This window comes from Pan troglodytes, chromosome 3, assembly GCF_028858775.2.
Source record: "Pan troglodytes isolate AG18354 chromosome 3, NHGRI_mPanTro3-v2.0_pri, whole genome shotgun sequence".
Taxonomy (NCBI): domain Eukaryota; kingdom Metazoa; phylum Chordata; class Mammalia; order Primates; family Hominidae; genus Pan; species Pan troglodytes.
This window is the reverse complement of record NC_072401.2, coordinates 74,257,571-74,282,567: the sequence shown is the minus strand read 5'-3', so window position 1 is coordinate 74,282,567 and position 24,997 is coordinate 74,257,571. Positions and strand designations below refer to the sequence as shown.

The following is a 24,997-nucleotide window of genomic DNA, read 5'->3' as shown; positions in this document are numbered from 1 at the left end:
TGAAATAATACATGTAAATTTCTTAGCAGGGTGCCTGACACACTGTGAGCATTCAATAAATGTTGCTACCTATTTATCTATCCGTAGAGAACCTTGAAACTGTTTTAAAAACCAACTCTCTCAACATTTACATAATTTGACAATTTCGCTGTTGAACGCCTGGATTCATGAAGCAAATCTAAATGGTTTCTGACTGTCTGCAAGTTTATTAACATTTAATGATTCTATACCTCTAAGTTTGCTGGAAGTATTTACTCCCTTTCTTTCTCTGTGTATTAACCATATTTTCTTATTTTATGTATTCTTGATGCTCTGGCATCTGACACATTGCTGATTCTGTAGAGTCTGCCCCTCCCAGGGCTAGTGAACTCCATGAAATAGCAAACACTGTTCAAACGCAAACCAATCTAGGGCCCATACCCTCAATCACTTCATTTATCAGACTGAGCCATGATCCCCTGCCCTAATCATTCCAGGGCCAGGTACCAAACAACTAGAGATAGCCTCTACAGCCCAGAGCCCACCAAAATTATTGAAACTAGCCAATCCTAACTCTGCTTACCCTGCCTTGCCATGCGTTTCCCACAGAAACCATAATGAAAGCCTTATGCCCATGCTTTCCCCTTGCTCCTTCTGACTTCTGATCAATTCAGGTGCTTCACTGCATGGCCCCTGTGTGGCATGATGTGGCATGCAACCCTCCCTTGGAAACTGTGAGTAACCAACTATCCTTTCAATAGCAACCATATCCTGATACACTTGAATAAAAACAAAACCCTGGGTATATTTTAAAACATTTTTAGCTGGGCGCAGTGGCTCACGCCTGTAATCCCAGCACTTTGGGAGGCCGAGGCGGGCAGATCACGAGGGCAGGAGATCGAGACCATCCTGGCTAGCATGGTGAAACCCCGTCTCTACTAAAAATACAAAAAATTAGCCGGGCATGGTGGCGGGCGCCTGTGGTCCCAGCTACTCGGGAGGCTGAGGCAGGAGAATGGCGTGAACCCAGGAGGCAGAGCTTGCAGTGCACCGAGATCGCGCCACTGCACTCCAGCCTGGGCGACAGAGTGAGACTCCATCTCAAAAAACAAAAAAAAACAAAAAAAATTTTGACCTTATTTCCCATGCTAGAAACATTTCAAGTAAAATCTCTTACTTTACATAACCAGTAATCCAAGCAAAATCAAACCTAGAGGAGAATGCCAAGGATAGTAACCCAAGGCTGGGGACCTCTCATAGTTTTCAAATTGAAGTCCTTCAATTTTTCCTCCACTGGCCCAGATATTTGGAACCTAGAGTTACTCCACAGTTCTTATGGGAGCCCTACTTTGTTTGCACCGAGTATCTAACTTCCCACAATTTGATCTTACTGGCTTAATATCATTCAGAAATTTCAAAATATTCTTGTTCCAATGATGACACCATGCTCTAATGGTGCAACTATCAACAACTTCCCTTCCTCCTCCCCTCTTCCACTTCTTCCTCCTTCTCATTTTTCTCTGTTATTTCAGTGGAATTGGGCAGGGGAGAACAGTAAATACATGGGCTGGTTTTGCCATTAGAAGTTCAAACAGTGTTCAATGGCCTGCATTTTTCACCTAACAAGCCTATCAGTTTGGATTCAGTTGCATAAACAGAAGGCCCACTAGCTATTTTAAGCAGAAAAGAGCTTAATATGGGGGAATTAAATGCTTTATCAACCCAATAAAAAGAAGGAGCAGGCTCTAGACTGGGATACCAGGAATGACTCCCAGAACAACATGCAAAACTGGTATGCCAAGGCTTCCTCTACCACAATCCAGAAACTACGGAATCTGGAACTACCACACCATTGTTGGCTTTACTATCAAACTATTCTGAGAATCAGAAAGCCAGTGTAACAACTTTTGTCTCTAGAAACCTATCTCCTTAGTAACAATCTGAGGATGAGAAACTGTTGCCAAAATAATGGCTCCATTGGATACTATGCTCCACACCTGGATGAGGGGATCAATCATATCCCAAACCTCAGCATCATGCAATATACCAGTGTAACAAGCCTGCATGTGCATCCCCTGAATCTACAATAAAAGTTGAAATTATAAAACAAAAAAAGAATAATGGCTCCAAAACCATGATGCAAATTCTAGATTAGTACCAACTAAATGGATGCTTTGTGTGTTTCTTCTTCTTTTTTTTTTTTGTTTGGGATGGAGTCTGTCTCTGTCGCCCAGGCTGGAGTGCAGTGGGTGATCTCGGCTCACTGCAAGCTCCGCCTCCCGGGTTCACGCCATTCTCCTGCCTCAGCCTCCCAGGTAGCTGGGACCACAGGCGCCCGCCATCACAACAGGCTAATTTTTCTATTTTTAGTAGAGACAGGGTTTCACCGTGTTAGCCAGGATGGTCTCGATCTCCTGACCTTGTGATCTGCCCACCTCGGCCTCCCAAAGTGCTGGGATTACAGGCATGAGCCACCGCGCCCGGCCGTGTGTTTCTACTTCTTTCCGCACTTAATTCTGAATTCACATCCCCGGTGAAATGTCTAAATCATATTCTTTACCTTTATTGCAATAAAGTCTGAGAAATATCCTTTTAGTTTTTTAGCTTCCATGGTACTGGAATACACCAAGAGAAAGGGGAATATATGTCAAAAAGGCCAATTTAGTATTATATGCCACAAACAATATACTGCAGATTTGTTTATTGCTGTGTATAAATTTTTTTCATCTTTTTAGCTAGAAGAGCTTCTGAGCTGACTCCCTTGTTATTTTACAGCTAATTATCTACACAATAACATTTGTCTCTCCTTTTTTGAATATTACATCTTTTTTTAAAAGAAATCTTTTTTTAAAAGAAATCTTGTCCTAAGGCACTGGCTAGGACCTATTGTATGGTGTTTAATAACAGAGATGAGGCCTGGCGTCATGGCTTAAGCCTGTAATCCCAGCACTTTGGGAGGCCAAGGCGGGCAGATCACTTGAGGTCAGGAGTTCAAGACCAGCCTGGCCAACGTGGTGAAATGCTGTCTCTACCAAAAAATACAAAAATTAGCCGGGCGTGGTAGCATGTGCCTGTAGTCCCAGCTACTCCGGAGATGAGGTAGGATAATCACTTGAGCCCAGGAGACAGAGGCTGCAGTGACCTGAGACTGGGCCACTGCACTCCAGCTGGGTCAACAGAGCAAGACTCTGTCCTCCTCCCCCCCACAAAAAAAAACAGACATGATAGTGAACAATTCTTCTTTTTCTCATAATAGTAACTTTTAATGTTTGTTAAAATTTTTATCAAGTAAAAAAAAAGTTGCATTACTTTAGCTTATCACTAGTTTTTGTTTGTTTTTTGTTTGTTTTTTTTTTTTTTTGAGACAGAGTCTCGCTCTGTCACCAGGCTGGAGTGCAGTGGCATGGTCTCGGCTCACTGCAACCTCTGCCTCCCAGGTTCAAGCGATTCTCCTGCCTCAGCCTCCCATTTATCACTAGTTTTTAAAAAATATTTTCTTGCTGTTTTGTTTTTAATTTAAATGAGGAATTTGCTTTAAATCAGCACTAGCAAGATAAGTACAGAATTTCTTAAGAACAAGTAATATTTTTAAACATTCAGGTACAGAAATGAAAATAATGCCATAATTTGGTGGCAACTAAATTTGTGATTTTGATGTGGAATACACAAATAAAAGAATTTCTATTTATGGTATCGCTCTTTAATCTCTGTGGTAGAGACAGGTAGGGTGATCATCATTGTAGCTTTCTCTTCTGGGGAAGCTACATTTACCTGAAAGACTACATTTGCCAGCTTGCCTTGCAGTTGGATTAGGGTCATGAGACTAGATTACAACCCATGCCACATGAGTGAAAGTGATATATACATTTCAATGACTCACCCCTAAAATGTCCCACGTGACCTTTCACACTTTCTGATTCACACAACTGGAAGTAAAGGTTTCTGAGATTATGTAGCCCCTAATGAAACAGCCCAGGTTCATAGTCATTGCCTGGAGGAGAGCTACTCAGGAGAACTATAGGATAAGCATCAAAGAATTGTGCAACCATCACCACTACCTAATTCAAAAACATTTTCATCACTCCACAATAAACCCATATCTATTTGTAGTTACTCCCTATCCCCTATCCTAGGCCCTGGTAACCAATAATTGTGTTCTGTCTCTATGACTTTTTGTACCGGTTTCTTTCCCCTAGCATGTTTTCATCCATGTTGTAGAACATATTGGTACTTCATTTCATTTGAATTATGGCTGAATAGTATTCCACTGTATAGACTGATGACATTTAGATTGTTTCCATTTTGAGGTTATTGTGAATAATGTTGCTATGGCCATTCCTATACATGTTTTGAATTTTCTTGGGTATATACCTAGAAGTGGAATTGCTGGGTCATATGCTAACTTTATATTTAACCTTTTGAGGATCCACCAGACTGTTTTTCAAAGTGGCTGTACCATTTACATTCCCAGTGGCAATTCAAAGGGTTCCAATCCTCACCAACTTATTTATTATAACCACCTTAGTGTGTTTGAAGTAGTCTCCCAATGTGGGGTCTTCCCTAACTCCAATAGTTAGTGTCAGAATTGAAATGAATTGTAGAACACCCAGTTGGTGTCCAGAAAGTTGCAGAATTGGTTGTGGGGGACCCTGCCCCAACATTTCATGTCAGAAGTGGTATGAGTAAAACACACCAGAGGAACTAAAAAGTACAGTAACTAAAATTAAAAAAATACATTGGAGAGTTCCAAAAGCAGATTTGAGGAAGCAGAAGAATCAGCAACCTTGAAAATAGGACAACTGCAATGATCAAATCTGAGAAAAAAAAAAGAATGAAAAAAAATAAACAGGGCCTAAAGGGTCTGTGGGATGATATAAAGCAGACCAACACACATGTTGTGTGAATCTCAACAGAAAAGAGACAGAAAAGAAGCATAAAGAATATTTTAAGAAATAATGGCTGAAAACTTCCCAAATTTGATGAAATACATGAATCTATAAACTCAAGTGTCCAACAAACTCCAAGTATGATAAAAGTATGATAAACTCAAAGACACCCACATGGGGATACATCATAAACTACTGAAAGTCAAGAAGAGACAATGAGAATCTTGAAAGCAGAGAGAAGCAAGTCATCACATACAAGGGATCTTCAATAAGACTATCAGCCAGTTTCTCAGCAGAAATTTTGGAAGCCAAAAAGGCAGTGAGTTGATATTTTTTAAATGCTGAGAGAAAACAACTGTCAAAAGCAAGAATTCGATATTTGGCAAAACTATGCTTCAAGAATGAGGGCAAATTAATGCATTCCTAGATTTAAAAAATAAAAATAAAAACAAAAAAACACCAAGGGACCTAGACCTGCCTAAAAAATATGTGAAAGGAGTCCTTCAGGCTGAAACGAAAGAGCACCATATAGTATCCAAAGCCACATGAAGAAACGAGGAACATGGTGAAGTTAACTACATAGGGAAATAAAATAGCCAGTATTACCATTTGGCTTTTACCTAGGAAAATGTAAAAGCCATTATTGGAATTGGTTTCTTTTTTTTTTCTTTTTGAGACAGTCTTGCTTTGTTGCCTAGGCTGGAGTGCCGTGGCGCGATCTTAGCTTACTGCAACCTCTGCCTCCCAGGTTCAAGCAATTCTCACACCTAGCCTCCTGAGTAGCTGGGATTACAGGGGTGTGCCACCATGCCCAGCTAAATTTTTTGTATTTTTATTAGAGACGGGGTTTCACCATTGTTGGCCAGGCTGGTCTCAAACTCCTGAACTCAGGCAATTTGCCCAACTCTGCCTCCCAAAGCACTGGGATTACAGGCGTAAGCCATCATGCCTGGCCTAGAGTTGGTTTCTAACTTCTCTTTTTTTCCTGTATGATATAAAAGGTAAATACATAAAGCAATAATAATAATCTATGTTAATGGATGCACAATATATAACAATGTAGTCTGTGACACTAACAAAGAAGGAGAAGGATGGAGATGTGTTTACATGCTATTGACTCTAAGTTGGTATTATTCAAAGTAGGCCACTGTAAGACGTTAATTTTTATCCTTAAGATAATCACTATGAAAAAACTAAAAGATACACAGAAAATGAAAGAAGAAGGAAATAAAAATGGTACACTAGAAAAATCAGCTAACTGTGAAAAGAAAGCAGTAATGGAAGACTTAAAAAACAAAAATTATGTAAGAAATACAGAAAACACCTAAGTAGCAGAAGCAACTCCTTTCTTAACAGTACTTACTTTAAATGTAAGTGAATTTTAAATTAATGTGATTAATCTCCAACTAAAGGCAAAGACTGGCAAAACAAATTTTAAAAAAAGCATGTTCCAGATTTCTCAGTCCTTTTTTTTTTTTGAGACGGAGTCTTGCTCTGTCACCCAGGCTGGAGTGCAGTGGCACAATCTCGGCTCACTGCAACCTCCGCCTCCCAGATTCAAGCAATTCTCCTGCCTCAGCCTCCCGAGTAGGTGGGATTACAGGTACAGGCCACTACACCCAACTAATTTTTGTATTTTAGTAGAAACAGGGTTTCACCATGTTGGCCAGGCTGGTTCAAACTCCTGACTCAGGTGATCTGCCTGCCTTGGTCTCCCAAAGTGCTGGGATTACAGGCATGGGCCACTGTGCCTGGCCTTCTCAGGCCTCTTTTATAAGAGCATTAATCCCGTTAATAAAGGGGTAGCCCTCATGACCTAATTACCTCCCTAAGGCTCCACCTCTTAATGCCATCACCTTGGGAGGGGATTAGGTTTCAACATATGAATTTGGGGGGGACACAAACATTCAGACCACAGCACCATCATTTAGCAGTTTTTATGGAGGTTTCATTAGATAGGCATGATTGACTAAATCATTGGCCACTGGTGATTAACTCAATCTCTAGCCCCTCTCCAGAGAGCAGGGAATAGTGTTAAAAGTTCTAACCTTCTAATCACATGGTTGGTTCCTCTGGCAACCAGCCCTCATCCTAAAGCTACTAGGATCCCCTCCACCAAGGATCATCTCATAAGCATACCAAAGGTACTTTTATCACCCAGCAAATTCCAAGTATGTTTGTGTCAGGAACTGGGGACGAAGATCAGATATATATTTCTTATTATCACAGTTCCAGAATATCTTTTATTCCTGTTTATAACTTCTATTTCTTTATTGCTATTCTCTTTTTGATCATACATTATATTCCTATCTTTTTAGCTCTTTAAGCATCCATAAGATAGTTGTCTTAAAGTCTTTGTCTAGTAAGTCTGACTTCTGGGCTTCCTCAAGTACATTTTCTGTCAGTATATTTTGTTCCTTTGAATGGACTATACTTTCTTGTTTGTGTATGCCTTGTGAATTTTGTTGAAAACTAGATATTTGAATCCTATAATGTGGTAACTTTGGAAATAAGTTCTCCTCCTTTGCTGGGGTTTTGTTTTTGTTTTTGTTTTAATTGCTGTAGGCTGTCTTTGTGCTGGCGATCATTCTGAGGTATAAGCTTTAAGGTCTTCTCAGGTATTTTTTGAGCCTGCATCTTCCCCGGAGTAAATGCACTGGCTTTCTATATTTTCCCAAAAGCACAGTTTGTTTTGAATCTTTAAAAAAGGTTATAGCTCTTTTAAATTATCTGATAGCTGCCTGAGCCAGTGGGAGTTCACACAATGGCAGTGAACCTCTGTCCCTGTACATCCATGTTCAGAAGGAGCAATCTGTAATAAGAACACAGAACCCCAATATTTGGAGGAAAAGGTCCTTATTGTCCACCCTGGCTCCAGCAAGCTGTGTCAGAAATACAGGTTGTCAGCTGCCTGTCATGGAGCTAGGGGTTGAGCATGAACAGCTGCTACTGAACTGAGGGCTGAAATCAACTGATACTGCCATTTACCAGCCAAGTTTTCACTTGGAAACTACAAGCATTCAATATTCTCCAGAGTACTAAAACAGTCACTTCAGACAGTTCCTGCTAGTACAATCTTTGATTAGGTAGAGATGTATTTTTGGAGCTTCCTATTCTGCTATTTTCCCTGATGTGTCATCAGTGGGTTTTTTTGTTTTTTTTTTAACGAGTTCTTCAATTAGGGTTTATTTGAAGTTTTCTTATAATTAAAGTTATGCATTACTGAAAATGATACCACAGAGGTGATATGTCCTTCTCAGTACAACATACCAGGGGTTACTTGATCACCTCCCAGCATATTTTACTGGTGATATTAACCTTGATCATTTGCCTAAGATAGTATCTGCCTATAAACTTACTATTTCCTCCTTTATAATTACTAAATATTTGGGGAAGAATTCTTTGAAATTATGCAATATCCTGTTTGTGTTTAAACTTTCAACCAATCATTTTAGCATCCATCACTGGATCTTACCCATAGGAAATTACCACTGTTCTGATGGTGATTTTTCTATTTCTCTAATTTCATTTACACTTATTAATTAAAACTCTTCTGTAAGGGAGAGAGATTACTTCTTCCAAATTTGTTCATGTATTAAGTTATTTATTTATATCACTATGGACTTTTATAAATTTATTTCATTATTTGCTTTACAATCCTATCATATAATTATTGATTTTGTTGTTCAAGTTGTTCTAACTTTGGCCCTTGGAAGATCTGTCCATTTGACTCCTGGGACTTTTTTTTTTTTTAAGTACTTCCTTACCTACTGGCAACATAAGATGCTTCATATTCATATTATACTTTCCTAACACACACCATGGGATCAAGCAGTTCGCTAAGGAGCACTAATTGCTGTTATTAGAGAATAGTATTTATTTGTTTTTTGTTTGTTTGTTTGAGATGGAGTTTCACTCTTGTTGCCCAGGCTGGAGTGCAATGGCACGATCTCGGCTCACTGCAACCTCCACCTCCCAGGTTCAGCGATTCTCCTGCCTCAGCTTCTCAAGTAGCTGGGATTACAGGCATGTGCTACAACGCCTGGCTAATTTAAAGACACGGGTTTCATCATGTTGGCCAGGCTGGTTTCAAACTCCTGACCTCAGGTGATCCACCCGCCTTGGCCTCCCAAAGTGCTGGAATTACAGGTGTGGGTCACCGCACCCTGCCTCAGAAAGATCTGAGTGCTATATGTGCTCATTGCTCCTGGAGTATGGCTGTTGTAACTCCATTCACTGGTGGCTTTTGGTTTTTATTTTTGTTTTGTAGAGACAGGGTGTTACTATGTTGACCAGGCTGGTCTGTAACTCCTAGCCTCAAGCAATCCTCCCACCATAGCCTCCCAAAGTCTGAGATTACAGGCATGAGCCACTGTGCCCAGCCCCAATTCACTGGTTTTTTGTTTGTTTTTTTTTTCGAGGTGGAGTTTCGCTCTTGTTGCCCAGGCTGGAGTGCAATGGCACAATCTTGGCTCACCACAACCTCTGCCCCACCGGGTTCAAGCGATTCTCCTGTCTCAGCCTCCAGAGTAGCTGGGATTACAGGCAAGCACCACCATGCCTGGCTAATTTTGTATTTTTAGTAGAGACGGAGTTTCTGCATGTTGGTCAGGCTGGTCTCAAACTCCCGACCTCAGGTGATCCGTCTGCCTCGGCCTCCCAAAGTGCTTGGATTACAAGCATGAGCCACTGTGCCTGGTCCACTGTTTTTTTATTGTTAAAATGACCTTGCATTCCTGCAACCAATACTACTTGATCAAGATTTATTATTTCCTTAAATTGCTGGACTTAATTTGCCAATATTTCCTTAAAGATTTTGTGTTTACAGTCATGAGGGATATTTGTAGTACTCTGTTTTAGTGATGTCTTTGTCTGGTTTTAGTATCAGGATAAATACTGGTCTTGTAAAAAGTATTTTAGAAATTAGAACAGGTTCATACATTTCCCAACTTATTTTAGTTGTGAAGTAAGTTGGGAAATTTATGAACCTGTTCCAGTTTCTAAAATAATTTAAGAATAGTAATTAATTATTCATGAAATGATAGTCACCTTTGACAGACATCATGCTAGAAGGAAAATCATGGCCATCTTTTTATTGGCCTCTTATTGCTATTTTCCACTTTAATTGTATGTAGCTTGATGAAGTTATATTGTACATGATTGGATAATTTTCTATTAAATCAAAGGCAAAATATTAAGAAAAAATGATGTAATGATGTAATAAAATTCCACCTTATATAAAGGGAGTTTCAAAATGTTACTTAAAAATTAGTTTTGTTCTTTGTAAAATCTATGTGACAAGACAAATCTCTTTAGTTTTATTCTTATTATACTTCATTCAAAAATTTATAATTAACCCAAATGAATCACTGTACCTATATGTTTCAATAGCCTGCATATCTTCTTCATCAAATTCATCTTCAGCTTCCTTTAGCTGTGCAAGAGTCATCTTTTCAAATGGTTTCACTAAAACAACATAAATTATAGATTATCAAATTGTTTAAAAATTTTTTTACTATACAGTCAATGTCTAGAAAAAACCGTCTTATACAAAGGAGATCAACAGTATCTTTAAACAGCCGGGTGCGATGGAATCCCAGTACTTTGATAGGTCGAGGTGGGTGGATCACTTTAGGTCAGGAGTTCAAGACCAACCTGGCCAACATGGTGAAACCCTATCTCTACTAAAAATACAAAAATTAGTCAGGTGTGGTGGCAGGCACCTGTAATCCTAGCTACTCGGGAGGCTGAGGCAGGAGAATCACTTGAACCCGAATGACTGAGTTTGCAGTGAGCTGAGATCGCACCACTGCATTCCACCCTGGGCAACAAAGTTAGACTTGGTCTCAAAAAAACAAACAAAAAAGAGTATCTTTAAACAAACATAAAGCAGCCAGCCACCAAAAAAAGCTATAAATATTATAGAAAGTGTAATATTAAAGTATTACTCCCTCAAAGTTCATAGAACTGACAGGCTACATTTAAAACTAGGTATGAAAATCAATTAGATTTCATAAATTTAGATTTCCCTCAAGTACCTAGAAATCTTGATAAATAATACATACTATAAAGAATGATCAAAATAGATGGTAATAAGGCAGAGGGACATGGTGGGAGAAGAAAGCTCACTTGGTTACACACCAGGATATTTCAGCTCTGTTATTAGCATGTGATTTTCAACATGTGAAATTAGTCATTTTAGGTGTCATATCCAAATACTGAAAGTAGTTGAGGGGGGTTATATTAAATGTTTATTTGTTTTGTTTTTTGAGATGGAGTCTTGCTCTGTTGCCCAGAGCAGTGCAGGAGTGCAGTGGCACGATCTCAGCTCACTGCAAGCTCCATCTCCTAGGTTCATGCCATTCTACTGCCTCAGCCTCCTGAGTAGCTGGGACTACAGGCACCCACCACCACACCTGGCTAATTTTGTTTTTGTATTTTTAGTAGAGATGGGGTTTCACCGTGTTAGCCAGGATGGTCTCGATCTCCTGACCTCGTGATCCGCTGGCCTCAGCCTCCCAAAGTGCTGGGATTACAGGTGTGAGCCACCATGCCCAGCCTATACTAAATGATTTCTAATATCCTCTCTCCCACTATGTTCATGAAATACCTTAGTACTAACTTAACTGTATTATTCCCATCATCCAGCCCACCAAATCTACGACCATACCCATTGCTTCTTTCTGTAAACGTAAAACCATTTCTTCAATTTCATCTTTTGACTCTTCTTTAGGAGGAAGAATGCCGAAATCTCTTAAAATGTCATTCCATTCTGTATCTTCATTGGGATCCTACACAAAAAGAAAAGAAAAGAAAATTAACATGGTTGTACACTTTAATATGTATTTGGAAAATTCATTAAGATGTAGCACTTCCAAGTATTCAATTGTTCATGAACTCTACAGTTAATTGGTTTTGAAGAATAAAGCAAAGTGACCTACTTTTTCCTGCTTCCCAGCACTAATGGGATTATATGCTCCACTCAAAATTTTAATAAAATATCAATTTAGAATACATATATAGAATATTAAGGAAGTATCTCCTAAGTCATGGAAAATTTGCTGAAGACTGTATTGGGCAAAACCAATTCACATCATACACAAATACAGTTTGGTTTCTTTTTCTATATAAGCATTCAAGACCATCAGATGAACTTCCTTTTTTCTTTTTTTTATTATACTTTAAGTTCTAGGGTACATGTGCACAATGTGCAGGTTTGTTACATATGCATACATGTGCCATGTTTGTGTGCTGCACCCATTAACTCGTCATTTACATTAGGTATATCTCCTAATGCTATCCCTCCCCCCTCCCCCAACCCCATGACAGGCCCCGGTGTGTGATGTTCCCCTTCCCGTGTCCAAGTGTTCTCATTGTTCAATTCCCACCTATGAGTGAGAACATGTGGTGTTTGGTTTTTTGTCCCTGTGACAGTTTGCTGAGAATGATGGTTTCCAGCTTCATCCATGTCCCTACAGAGGACATGAACTCATCCTTTTTTATGGCTGCATAGTATTCCCTTTTATTTTATTTTATTTTTTTTGAGACAGAGAGATTCTTGCTCTATCACCCAAGCTGGAATGCAGTGGCACAATCTTGGCTCACTGCAACCTCCACCTCCTGGGTTCAAGTAATTCTCATGCCTCAGCCTCCTGAGTAGCTGAGACTACAGGCTTGCTCCACCAGGCCCAGCTAATGTTTGTATTTTTACAGGGTTTCCCCATGTTGCTCCAGCTGGTCTTGAACTCCTGGCCTCAAGTGATCCTCCCTCCTCAGCCTTCCAAACTGCTGGGATCATCTTTGCTAATTTTAAAATTGGGTTGTTTTCTTACTACTGTTATTTGAGTTCTGTATATATTTTAAGTAGTAATGCCATGTCAAGTGTATTGCTTGTAAATAGTTTTTCCCAATATATAGATTGTCTCTTCACTTTGTTAACTGTTTCCTTTGCTGTGCAGAAGCTTTTTAGTTCGATGTAATCTTGTCTATTTTTGCTTTTGTTGCCTGAGCTTGGGGGATTAAATCCAAAAATTCACTGCTTGGACCAATAGTGTGTAGTTTTTCCCCTGTGTTTTCTTCTTGTATAATATTTTCCCAATTTCAGGTCTTACATTTAAGTCTTTAATCCATTTTTAGTTGATTTTTATAGATGGAGTGGGATAAGGGTCCAATTTAATTCTTCTATATGTGGATATCCTGTTTCCCAACACCCTTTTCCCCATTGTGTGTTCTTGTCCCCTTTGTCAAAAATCAATTGACTGTAAATGCATAAGTTCATTTTTGAGTTCTCCATTGGTCAATGTCTATTTTATGCCAGTACCATGCTGTTTGGATTACAATGGCTTTACAATATAGTTTGAAGTCAGGTAATGTGATGCCTCTGGTTTTCTTCTTTTTGCTCAAGATTGTCTTAGCTATTCAGAGTTTTTTGTAGTGCCATATGGATTTTAGAATTGCTTTTTCTACTTCTGTATAAAAGGGCATATTGGAATCTTGATAAGGACTATATGGAATCTACAGATTGCTTTGGGTAATATGAACACTTTAACAATAATTTTCCAATCCATGAACATGGAATATCTTCCTATTTATTTGTGTCTTCTTCAATTTCTTTCATCAACATTTTATCATTTTCAGTCTATGAATTTTTCATGTCCTTGGTTAAATTTATTCCTAAGTATTTACTTTTTTGTAAATATTATAAATGGGATTATTTTCTTGATTTCTTTCTCTGATAGTTCATTGTTAGTATACAGAAATGTTACTAGTTTTTTGTTGCTGTTGTTGTTTTGTTTTGTTTTGTTTTTTGAGATGAAGTCTCATTCTGTCGCCCAGGCTGGAGTGCAGTGGTGCAAACTCAGCTCACTGCAACCTCTGCCTCCTGGGTTCAAGCGATTCTCCTGCCTCAGCCTCCCGAGTAGCTGGGACTACAGGTGCCTACCACCTCGCCCGGCTAATTTTTGTATTTTTAGTAGAGATGAGGTTTCACCATGTTGGCCAGGCTGGTCTCGAATTCCTGGCTGCAAGTGATTCACCCATCTCGGCCTCTCAAAGTGCTAGGATTACAGGTATGAGCCACCATGCCTGGCCAGAAATGCTACTAGTTTTTATATTGTTTTGGAATCCTGCAACTTTGCTGTATCCATTTATTAGTTCTAACAGTTTTTTTGGTGGGGACTTTAGGGTTTTATATATACAAGATTACATCATCAGCAAACAGCAACAATTTCACTATTTCCTTACCTGTTTGGATGCCTTTTATTTATTTCTCTTGCTTACTTGCTCTGGCAAAGACCTCTGGTACTATATTGAATAGAAGTAGTGAGAATGGGCATCCTTGTCTATGAAAAAAAGCTTTCAACTTTACCATTGAATATAATATCATCTGTAGGCTTGTTGTATATGCCTTTATTAGGCTGAGGTACATTCCCTCTATACCTAATTTGTTGCAAGTTTTTATCATGAAAGGATATTAAATTTGGTTGAATGCTTTTTCTGCATCTAACAAGATGATCATATGATTTTTGTCCATAATTCTGTTAATGTGGTGTGTCATATTTGTAGATTTGCATATGCTGAAACATCCTTGCATCCACAAGATAAATCCCACTTAATTGTGGTACATTATTCTTTTAACGTGCTGTTGACTTCAGTTTGCTAGTATTTTGTTGGGGATTTTTACATCTGTGTTCCTCAGAGATAATGGCTTGTAATTTTCTTTTCTTGTAATGTCCAGGTCTGGCTTTGATGTCAAGGTAATGCTGATCTCATTAAAAAGATTTAGGGCTGGGTGCAGTGGCTCATGCCTATAATCCCAGGACTTTAGCAGGCCGAGGTGGGTAGATCACCTGAAGTCAGGAGTTCGAGACCAGCCTGGCCAACATGGTGAAACCCTGTCTCTACTAAAAATACAAAAATTAGCTGGGCACAGTGGCAGGCACCGTAATCCCAGCTACTCGGGAGACTGAGGCAGGAGAATCACTTGAACCCGGGAGGCGGAGGTTGCAGTGAGCCGAGATTGCGCCATTGCACTCCAGCCTGGGAGACAAAGTGAGATACTGTCACACACACACACACAGACACACATACACACACAAAAAGATTTAGAAGTATTCCTTCCTTTTCTATTTTTGGAAGAGTTTAAGAAGGATTGTTATTAGTTCTCCTTGAAATCTTTGGTCAAATTTACTGGTGAAGGCATCAGGTCCCGGACTTTTCTTTGATGGGAGCCTTTTAATTTTTTATTCAATCTCCTTATTTGTTATTGGTCTGTTTAGATTTTGTATTTCTTCTTGATCCACTGTTGGTAGGCTATATGTGTCTATGGATTTATCCATTTCTTCTAGGTTATCCAATCCATTGGCATGTAACTGTTCATATTAATGTCTTACAATGCTTTGTATTTCTGTGGTATCAGCTGTAAGGCCTCCTCTTTTGTTTCTGATTTTATCTGAGTCTTCTTTATTCTTATTATAGCTAAGGTTTTGTTGATTTTATATTTTCAAAAAACCAAAGATTTTCTTGATTTTTTCTATTGTTTTTCTAGTCTTTATTTCATTTATTTCTGCTCTTTGTTATTTATTTCCTTCTGATAACTATAAGCTTAGTTTGTTCTTTTTTGTTTTAGGCATTTATTGCTATGCATTTCCCTCTTAAATCTGCTTTTGCTGCCTTCCATAGGTTTTGTTGTAGTTCCATTTTTGTTTTTCTCAATATATTTTAAAATTTCTCTTCTAATTTCTTCTTTGACCCATTGGTTGTTCAGTAGCATGTTGTTTAGTTTCCACATGTTTGTTAATTTTCTAAGATTTCCTCTGTTATTCATTTCTGTAATAGAAAAACTGTACTCATTAAATAATAGCCCCTCATTCTCTCCTCTTCCAAACTCCAGGAAACCATTGTTCTATGTTCTACTTTCTACCATGTATTTGACTATTCTGTGTACTTCATGCAGGTGGAACCATACAATAGTTGTCCTTTTGTGACTGGCTTATTTCGCTTAGCATGTTTTCAAGGTTCGACTATGTTGTAGCATGTAGCAGAATTCCATTCTTTTTTAAGGTTGAATAATATTCCATTGTACCTATATACCACATTTTGTTTATTCATCCATCAATGGACATTTGGGTAGTTTTCACTTTTCATTATTAGGAATAAAGCTGTTATAAAAATGGGTATACAAATATCTGTTTAAGTCCTTACTTTCAATTCTTTTGGGTACATACCTGGAAGGAGAATTACTGAATCATATGATATCTGTTTAATTTGGAAGGAAATTACCAGTTTTCCACAGCAGTTGTGCAATTTTACATTCCCACCAGCAATGCAAAAGGGTTCTAAATTATCCTTATCAACAGTTTTGTTATTGCCCATCTTTTCTATCATAAACATTCTAGTGGGTGTGAAGTAGACTGTGGTTTTGAGCTGCATCTCCCTCATTATTAGTGATGTTAAGCATCTTTTCATGTGTTTATTGGCTATTTGGAGATCTTCTTTTAAGAAACGACTATTCAAGTTTGTCTTAGTCCAGTTTGTACTCTATAACAAAATATCTTAGACTGGGTAAATTATAAAGAACAGAAATTTATTTTTCACTGTTCTGGAGGCTGGGAAATCTAAGATTATGGCGCTGTCAAGTTCATTGTCCAGTGAGGGTCTGATCTCTTCTTTCAAGATGGTACCTTGAACACTGTGTCTTCCAGAGGAGAGGAACACTGTGTCCTCACGTGGCAAAAGACAGAATAGTAAAAAAAAAAAAAAAAAAAAAAAAAAAAAAAAGGGACACTCTCTCTAGCAAGCCCTTTTATAAGGGTATCTAATCCCATTTATAAGGAAGGAGACTTCATGGCCTAATCACCTCTTAAAGGCCCCACCTCCTAATACTATCACATTGGAAACAACTGAATTTTGGAGCGGACACACTCAAACTATAGCAAAATCTTTTGCCCATTTTTATATTGGGTTGTTTGTCTTTTTGTTGTTGAGTTTTAGGAAGTCTTTATATCTTCTGGATATTATCCTCTTATCAAATATATGATCGGCCAATATTTTCTATTCTGTGGGTTGTCTTTTTTCTTTTTCTGTTTTTTTAAAATTTTTTTTTTTTGAGATGAAGTCTCAGTCTATTGCTCAGGATGGAGTGCAGTGGAGCGATCTCGGCTCACTGAGAATTCTGCTTCCTAGGTTTAAACAATTCTCCTGCTTCAGCCTCCTGAGTAGCTAAGATTACAGATGCCCACCACCACACCCAGCTAATTTTTGTATTTTTAGTAGAGATTGGGTTTCACCATGTTGGCCAGGTTGGTCTCAAACTCCTGACCTCAAATGATCCACCTGCCTCAGCCTCCCAAAGTGCTGGGATTACAGGTTTCAGCCACTGTGTCTCAACACTTGTCTTTTCATTCTCTTGATAATATCCTCTGACACAAAAAAATGTTTTAAATTTGGTAAAGTACAATTTATTTTTTTCTTTTGTTACCTGTGCTTTTGGTGTCATAACCAAGAAATTATTGTCAAACTCAATGTCATGAATCTATCTTATGTTTCCTTTTAAGAGATTTCTACCTTTAGCTATAGGACTTTGATGCAGTTTGAGTTAATTTTTGTATACAGTTGTGAAAGAAAAATAAATCTCAGGACCCCCAAATCACTAAGCCAAGGGAAAAGTCAAGTTGGGAACTATGTCAGGCAAACCTGCCTCCCATTTTACTCCTAAATAAAATAGCTACAAAGACACAAGCTACACACCTCCCTCACAATTTGCCCAAAAGGAAATTCCTTGTGGACAAAGGACAGACAGAACTGAAAGTCATCCCTCTCAGACTCACCTGAGACAAATGCATATCTGATTGCTTCCTCTGCTCTACTGTTTATGTAAAAGTGCAGACTCACTGAGCCAGACTAAATTGTGTATTCAGTGGAAGGCTAATCAAGGACTCAAAAGGATCAAGGACTCTCTTATCTACTTCTGACCTTAAAGCCCCCTCTTCAAGTTGTCCTGCCTTACTAGACCAAATCAATGTACATCTTACACATATTGAATGATGTCTCCTGAAATGCAAGCTGTACCCCAACCACACTGGACGCATGTCATCAGGACCTCTTAAGGCTGTGTCATGGGTACATCCTTAACCTTGGCAAAATAAACTTTCTAAGTCAACTGAAACCTGTTTCAGATATTTCAGATTCACAAAGTCTAAGATAAGGTTCCAACTTCATTCTTTTGCATGTGGATACCCAGTTTACCCAGCACCCTTTATTGAAAAAAAATTAACTGTTGCCCATTTAATGGTCTTGGCACTCTTGTTAAAAATTTTTTGAAAATATGTGTGGGTTTATTTCAAGGCTTTCTATTCTACTCTATTTGTCTGTTTTATAGTTTTCAGTATTTATAAGTACTTTTTTTTTTTTTTAGAGAGTCTCGCTCTGTTGCCCAGGCTGGAGTACAGTGGCGTGATCTGGGCTCACTGCAAGCTCTGCCTCCTGGGTTCATGCCATTCTCCTGCCTCAGCCTCCCAAGTAGCTGGGACCACAGGCGCCTGCCACCAAACCTGGCTAATTTTTTGTATTTTTTTAGTAGAGACGGGGTTTCACCGTGTTAGCCAGGATGGTCTCGATCTCCTGACCTCGTGATCCGCCCACCTCGGCCTCCCAAAGTGCTGGTATTACAGGCGTGAGCCACCGCGCCCAGCCAGTACGGATGTTTTATAACCTATTTCTGATCATTCTGTTATCTAAAAATCTCTGTAAATCTGTTTCTGTTGGTTCATGGTCTCATGGTGGCTTATTTCCTTGTGTGCTTGGTTACCTTTGACTGATTTCTGCTTTCTGTCCTCGAAAACTTATTGATGGGAATTCCTTGAAGCCTAAACTAAAGACATCTTCCTCTACAGAGGATTTATATTTTTTTTCTTCCAGGTATTTGAGGGCACTACAATATATAACGAATTCACAGTTTAAGGTTGCTGGACCACCCAACAATACGACTCAGGTTACAAATCCATATGAGAGCTGTCTTAGGCCGAAATGTTTTTCGACAGGGTTTACTCCTTTTCATTTTCTCCTCTGTTTCAATAAGCACCAAGATATCCTTCCCTGAATTCTCCTAGACATGTGTTTACCTCCAGTTCACCCTCCTATTCATCTCCCATCCTTTGATGGACCAAACCCTTTGGTTCCACCTCAAATAATTTTCTATCATTCTGACTTCTTAGCTGGGACAGACTCCTGTAATAAAAGACAGATTAACAAGAGAAAAAGAGTTTATGAGTATGTATACGTCATGGATACATTGGAGATACCAGGGAAAATGAGTGTATGTCAAAGAGGTTGCTTAAAATTCAGGCTTAAATACCATGTTTCGCTGAAACAAAAGAAGAAGGGTATGTGGGAGGCAAGTTATGGGGAGGTGACCAGGAAAAGCAGGGTACATTAAGAGGAAGCTTTGGCAGCCAGGCGCAGTGACTCATGCCTGTAATCCCAGCGCTTTGAGAGGCCAAAGCAGGCAGATCTTTTGAGGTCGGGACTCCAAGACCAGCCTGGCCAACATGGTGAAACCCTGTCTCTACTAAAAATACAAAAATTAGCCAGGCGTGGTGGTGCACTCCTGTAATCCCAGCTACTCAGGAGGCTGAGGCAGGAGAATTGCTTGAACCCGGGAGGTGGAGGTTGCAGTAAGCTGAGATCGCACCACTGTACTCCAGCCTGGATGACAGAGCTAGGCTCTGTCTCAAAAAAAAAAAAAAAAAAAGAGTAAGGTTTGTTGTGCGGATTTCAGGTGGTACCTTTTCCATCTTGAGCCCAACAGTTTGAGATCAGCCTGGGTTTGGCGAGACCCCATCTCTACAAAAAAAAAAAAATTAACTGTGTATGGTGGCATGCACCTGTAGTCCCAGCTACTAGGGATGCTGAGGTGGGAGAACACTTGAGCCTGGGAGGTTGATCATGTCACTGCACTCCAGGCTGGGTGACAGAGCAAGATCCTGTCTCCAAAAAAAAAAAAAAAAAAAAAGACATGAACTATGAATTTTTTCCCCCCCGAGATGGAATCTTGCTCTGTCACCCAGGCTGGAGTGCAGTGGTGCACTCTCAGCTCACTGCATCCTCCGCCTCCTGGGTTCAAGCGATTCTCCTGTCTCAGCCTCCCAAGTAGCTGGGACTACAGGTATGTGCCACAATGTCCAGCTAATTTTTTTTTTTTTTTTTGTATTTTTAGTAGAAATGGGGTTTTGCCATGTAGGCCAGGCTGGTCTTGAACTCCTGACCTCAAGAGATCTGCCTGCCTCAGCCTCCCAAAGTGCTGGGGTTACAGGCATGAGCCACTGCCCTAGGCCATGAAATTTTATCTAACAGAAACAGGCACCACAATCTATTTGCTCAAACTATGAAGGCATTTACCATGCCATTAATAGTTATATCTGTCTTCTTCTTGTTCCCTCATTAGTAAGCTCTTAGAACAGGTCCGTATCTAAAACATAAGCACTGAATAACTGGCTGTTGAATTAATCAGTAAACCAACAAAGGTTAATGTGATGTTGCCTTCACTGTCAATTACATTTCAATCCTGAAGAGCAGATGCAAATCAGGACAAATCTGCAATGTTTTTACACACATATAAAATGTGCTTGCTACGAATCCATTATTAGCATGAAAGGACTGGCAATAAAAAATTATATGTAACTGATGTTCAAAATATCCTAATAAATTATACAGTACATACAAACACCCAAAATTAAATATGTAAAATGAGAAAAATCCCAGTGGTTTTAATCTGCAGGAGCAGGTGGGGAAAAGGTGTTTCTGTAAGTTAGAAAGACAATTTTACTGTACCAAAAAAAAAAAAAAGGACGGCACAGGCTTCTGATTAATAAGGAACCATTAGACAGAGGAGGAGCCTTCTAAGAAACATTTTGGAAGTCTGAGTTTTTGTTTGTTTGTTTGTTTGTTCTGAGGCGCAGTCTCACTCTGCCGCCAGGCTGGAGTGCAGTGGCGCAATCTCGGCTCACTGAAACCTCTGCCTGTGGTTCAAGCGATTCTCCTGCTTCAGCCTCCCAGGTAGCTGGGGCTACAGGCGCACGCCACCACGCCCAGGTAATTTTTGTATTTTTAGTAGAGATGGGGTTTCACCATGTTGGCCAAGATGGTCTCAATCTCTTGACCTGTGATCCGCCCGCCTCCGCCTCCCAAAAGTCTAACAGAGTTTTTGAGGTGAGGTGCAAGAAACTCTAGGGACATATGGTATTAAGATATATGTGACTAGTAGGTTTTCTGTTCTTATTTTTTAAGGTAGTGGAGGAGGACAACCAAAATGAATTACACTTGGGCTAACGTTGCCGCTCTATTAAGTCAAAAATAGTATTCACCAGTAAGATTTCTATGATTTTGGTGTGAAACACAATACGTAACAACTCTTTTAACGTTTTCTCCAGCGACAGACACAAGTCTTAAAGGCTGAAAAAATGGCGTTCTCCTAGAGGATTTTTCTCAAAACTAGACAGAGAAGCACGCAAAATGTAGCACTTTCCAAGAACAAATGTTAGAGCCTACCTCCTGGGTCCGCCCTCCCCATTTGTGTCCCTTGGCTTCGGGCCCAGCTGGAGACCCACTGGGTGTTCCATGGTGGCTCGGCAGGTCCCGACCCTCACCTGCATGATGCGCTGCTCTGCCCCTCACGAGTCCGCGTCGTCCTGCAGCTGGCGAGGCGCCACGGATGGAGACCCGCAGCCTTCTCCAGGCTGGAAGAGCGCCCGCTTCAGGCCCGGCGGTTTCGAGTGCCCGCCAGAAGAGGGAGAGGCGAACAAGGACTTGTTACGCATGGGCGGGCGTGGCAGCTTGGTTGCCAGGCAATGCAGAGGCCTAACACAGGGGATGGTTGTGGGTACTGACGCGCCAGGTCCTGGAGCATCTATCCCAAGCACTGCCTTTCCTGTTCCCTTTGTGGTGCTGGTGCTGACATTCTTGTCAACTTTTCCCTCCATCACCACCATTGAATCAACCGATTGTTTCAGAGACTCTGGCACCCTTCAAACCCTGAGTCCTGTCTTCATGGAGAAATAACAAACTCCTGTGGTGGAGAACCCTTCAGAGGAGGCGTTCTTAACCTGGAATCCATAGACTATATATTTTTTTGTTTTGAGACAGAGTCTTGCTCTGTCTCACCGGCTGGAGTGAAGTGGTGCAAACACTGCTCACAGCAGCCTCCACCTCCACGGCTCAAGCAGTCCTCCTGTCTAAGCATCCCATGTAGCTGGGATCACAGATGCATGTGCCATCATACCCAGCTAACTTCTTAAATTTTTTTGTACAGACAGGTGTCTCACATGTTGCCTAGGCTGGTTTTGAACTCCTGAGCTCAAGTGATCCTCCCACCTCAGCCTCCCAAAGTGCTGGGATTACAGGCATGAGCCACTACACTTAGCCCATACAATGTATTTGGATAGATTTTAGGGAATATCTTGCCCCCCAGCCCCCAAGTGTACACGTAATTTTGTTGTATGTGTACATTTTTTTCTGAAATTAAGAGCCAGAGCTTTCATTAGATGCTTAAACGGGACTGTAGGCTCCCCAACTCCATCTTAAAAAATCCACTGCCTTAAGTGACAGAAGCTCTGGCTTTAGGCCAGGCACAGTGGCACAAGCCTGCAGTCCCAGCTCTTTGGGAGGCTGAGGCAGGTGGATCACTTGAGGTCAGGAGTTCAAGACCAGCCTGGCCAACATGGTGAAACCTCATCTCTACTAAAAATACAAAAACTAACAGGACGTGGCAGGTGCCTGTAATCCCAGCTACTCAGGAGGCTGAGGCAGGAGAATCACTTGAACCCAGGAGGCAGAGTTTGCAGTGAGTCAAGATCACGCCACTGCACTCCAGCCTGGGCGACAGAGTGAGATCTGTCTAAATTAAAAAAAAAAAAAAAAAAGCTCTGGTTTTAGGTAGGATGCCTAGACAGGTAGGGGTTCCTCTGTGTTTAAATTAAGGAAAGGATGTTTACTGGGAGATGCCAGGAACTTGAGGAAAACACTTGGTGTTTTATACAAGTTGTTTTACACAGTTCCAGAGATATACTCACAGGACTTGGAAAGAAAAAAAAATGTTTTTAATGACATAACTTTAAACTTGGGTTCAACATGGGACCAGTCCATCTCTAGTGCCTAGCTGATACTTAATACAAATCTTATACTCCTAGTAGCCCATATATTCTGTTGTGTTTGTGTATGAGACATGAATCTGTTAAATATAAATAATTAAAAACATATCACAATTTTTGTAATCATGTCTTGGTATTTTTCTCATCTTCTTCTTCTCTTTCTTCTTCTTATTCATCCCAGGAGCCCTAAAAATGTTACCTATGTCTCTCTGGGTTTCTGAGAGGCCCTGGGAACTGCTGATTAAATTAATATTCTTTTCTTATTTTGACAATCCAAAGTCCAGGCTAGTTGAAGTACTGTGCACAGAACTAGCTAATGCTGCCCCATGCATTTGTGGTTTTAGGGCAGCATGCTCTCCTTGCTCTCAAGTCCCTATCTTATCAAGGCAATTTATTTTTCTAAAAATAATGTATTTTTTTCTCTTCTGCTTCTTCTTATGTTCTTCACTCAGGTTAACAAGAAGTGAAATTCAGGAACTTTGTTAGTAAAAGGTGTAACTTAAGCTATAATAATTGGTCAACATTAGAAAGACAAAGATTTGTTAGATACTCTGCTCTGAAGAATGTCTGTATAGACCCAATTCTACCTACTCAAAAGAGCCACTCCTTTCCAATCGGCCAGCAACCTTCCTGATGGAGGAGGTGGGAATCTAAGACAGAGGTCAGAAGGAAAAAAGATCAAGGGGAACCTGAGAGGAGATAAATTCAATCTCCATCTGAAGTTAACTCTGTGCCCACTAAACATTTATTTGATGTTTAAAGTTCCCAATGTGTGTTCATGATCCTCTATTAATAAGATTATTTTCTTTCTGCTAATAGACAAGACTGGTTGCCTTTCAGATATTGCGAGGTGAAGTAACTTATTTTAGGATAAATTGAATACTATGAGTTGGTAGAAGAAGTTAGTCCTCTGATATATTTGTAGCAATCAGAAATCCATTATACAGTTTATAAATCAGAACTTGCTTATTGGACTATTGGATGGGTTATGGCCCAATCCTCCAACTAGTATAGTTTCAGTTGGTGCTCACATTCTAAGATTGGTAGCTACTGGGCATTCTGGTATTTATGAGAGCTGGTGGTTTTGTCACTGACAAAAATCCAAACATGATAAACTAAAACAGCTCATTAAAACTCAACTCTCAACTCTCTCTGACTGCCTTTAATGAAAACATCAAAAAAGCATATGGGCAGGGCACAGTGACTCATGCCTGTAATCCCAGCACTTTGGGAGGCCAAGGCAGGTGGATAACCTGCGGTCAGGAGTTCGAGACCAGCCTGGCCAACATGGTGAAACCCCATCTCTACTAAAAATACAAAAAAAATACAAAAAAAAAATTAGCTGAGCATGGTGGCGCATGCCTGTAATCCCAGCTAGTCGGGAGGCTGAGGCAGGAGAATCGCTTGAACCCAGGAGGCAGAGGTTGCAGTGAGCCAAGATCACACCACTGCACTCCAGCCTGGGTGACAGAGCCAAACTGTCTCAAAAAAAAAAATGCATGTGTGCCGTACTGTCAAACCTGGCAGGGATCTAAGGAACATCATTATTTACAGGTTTATTACACAGTATTTCTCATTAAAACACTAAGCAAAAATATTTTTAGATTTTTTAATTTTCAACAAATTGAACATTTACAACATTGTTACAACTGAGAACATTGACAACACAGGGATTTTCAACAGAGTACATTTAGCAAGGATTTTTTTCAGAAGAAAACAAAATGTCAGTACATTTTGTATTCCATAGCATTGCTCTGTGGAAAATTAGCTGGCATCCTGTAAAAAAAGAAAAATTGAATTAAAGTGTAAATGACCACGTGAATGTGTGTATATAATGTTTGTAAATAGACATTTCTATAAATATTTTGTCATAGAATAACATTAGCATCTGACATATTTCCCATCTGTATATATATATATATACACACACACACACACACACACACACGCACACAGACAGAAGAAATATATATGTGTGTGTGTGTGTGT

The 24,997-nt window shown here is 39.8% G+C and overlaps 2 protein-coding genes across 5 annotated transcripts in view; both read right to left on the bottom strand.

Annotated features, from left to right (window-relative positions):
* Positions 1-21,711, bottom strand: part of PDCL2 (phosducin like 2) — a 37,681-nt gene extending 15,970 nt beyond the window's left edge. Inside the window, exons 1-3 of one of the 2 annotated variants that reach the window (XM_526622.6) lie at positions 21,509-21,711; positions 11,536-11,656; positions 10,241-10,331 (exon numbers count right to left, since the gene is read on the bottom strand). In XM_526622.6, coding sequence (XP_526622.2) covers positions 10,241-10,331; positions 11,536-11,656; positions 21,509-21,514 — 218 coding nt within the window. In that variant the 5' untranslated portion in view covers positions 21,515-21,711. Of the gene's footprint in view, positions 1-10,240; positions 10,332-11,535; positions 11,657-21,410 lie in introns of both variants that reach the window. The other variant, XM_063809617.1, reaches the window with a different exon arrangement.
* A 2,892-nt stretch (positions 21,712-24,603) lies between these two features.
* NMU (neuromedin U) overlaps positions 24,604-24,997 on the bottom strand; it is a 37,518-nt gene continuing 37,124 nt past the window's right edge. For all 3 annotated transcript variants that reach the window (XM_001142975.8, XM_009447875.4, XM_063809616.1), the window contains one exon: positions 24,604-24,784. The gene's annotated coding sequence lies outside the window, so the exon portion shown is untranslated. The remainder of the gene's footprint in view (positions 24,785-24,997) is intronic.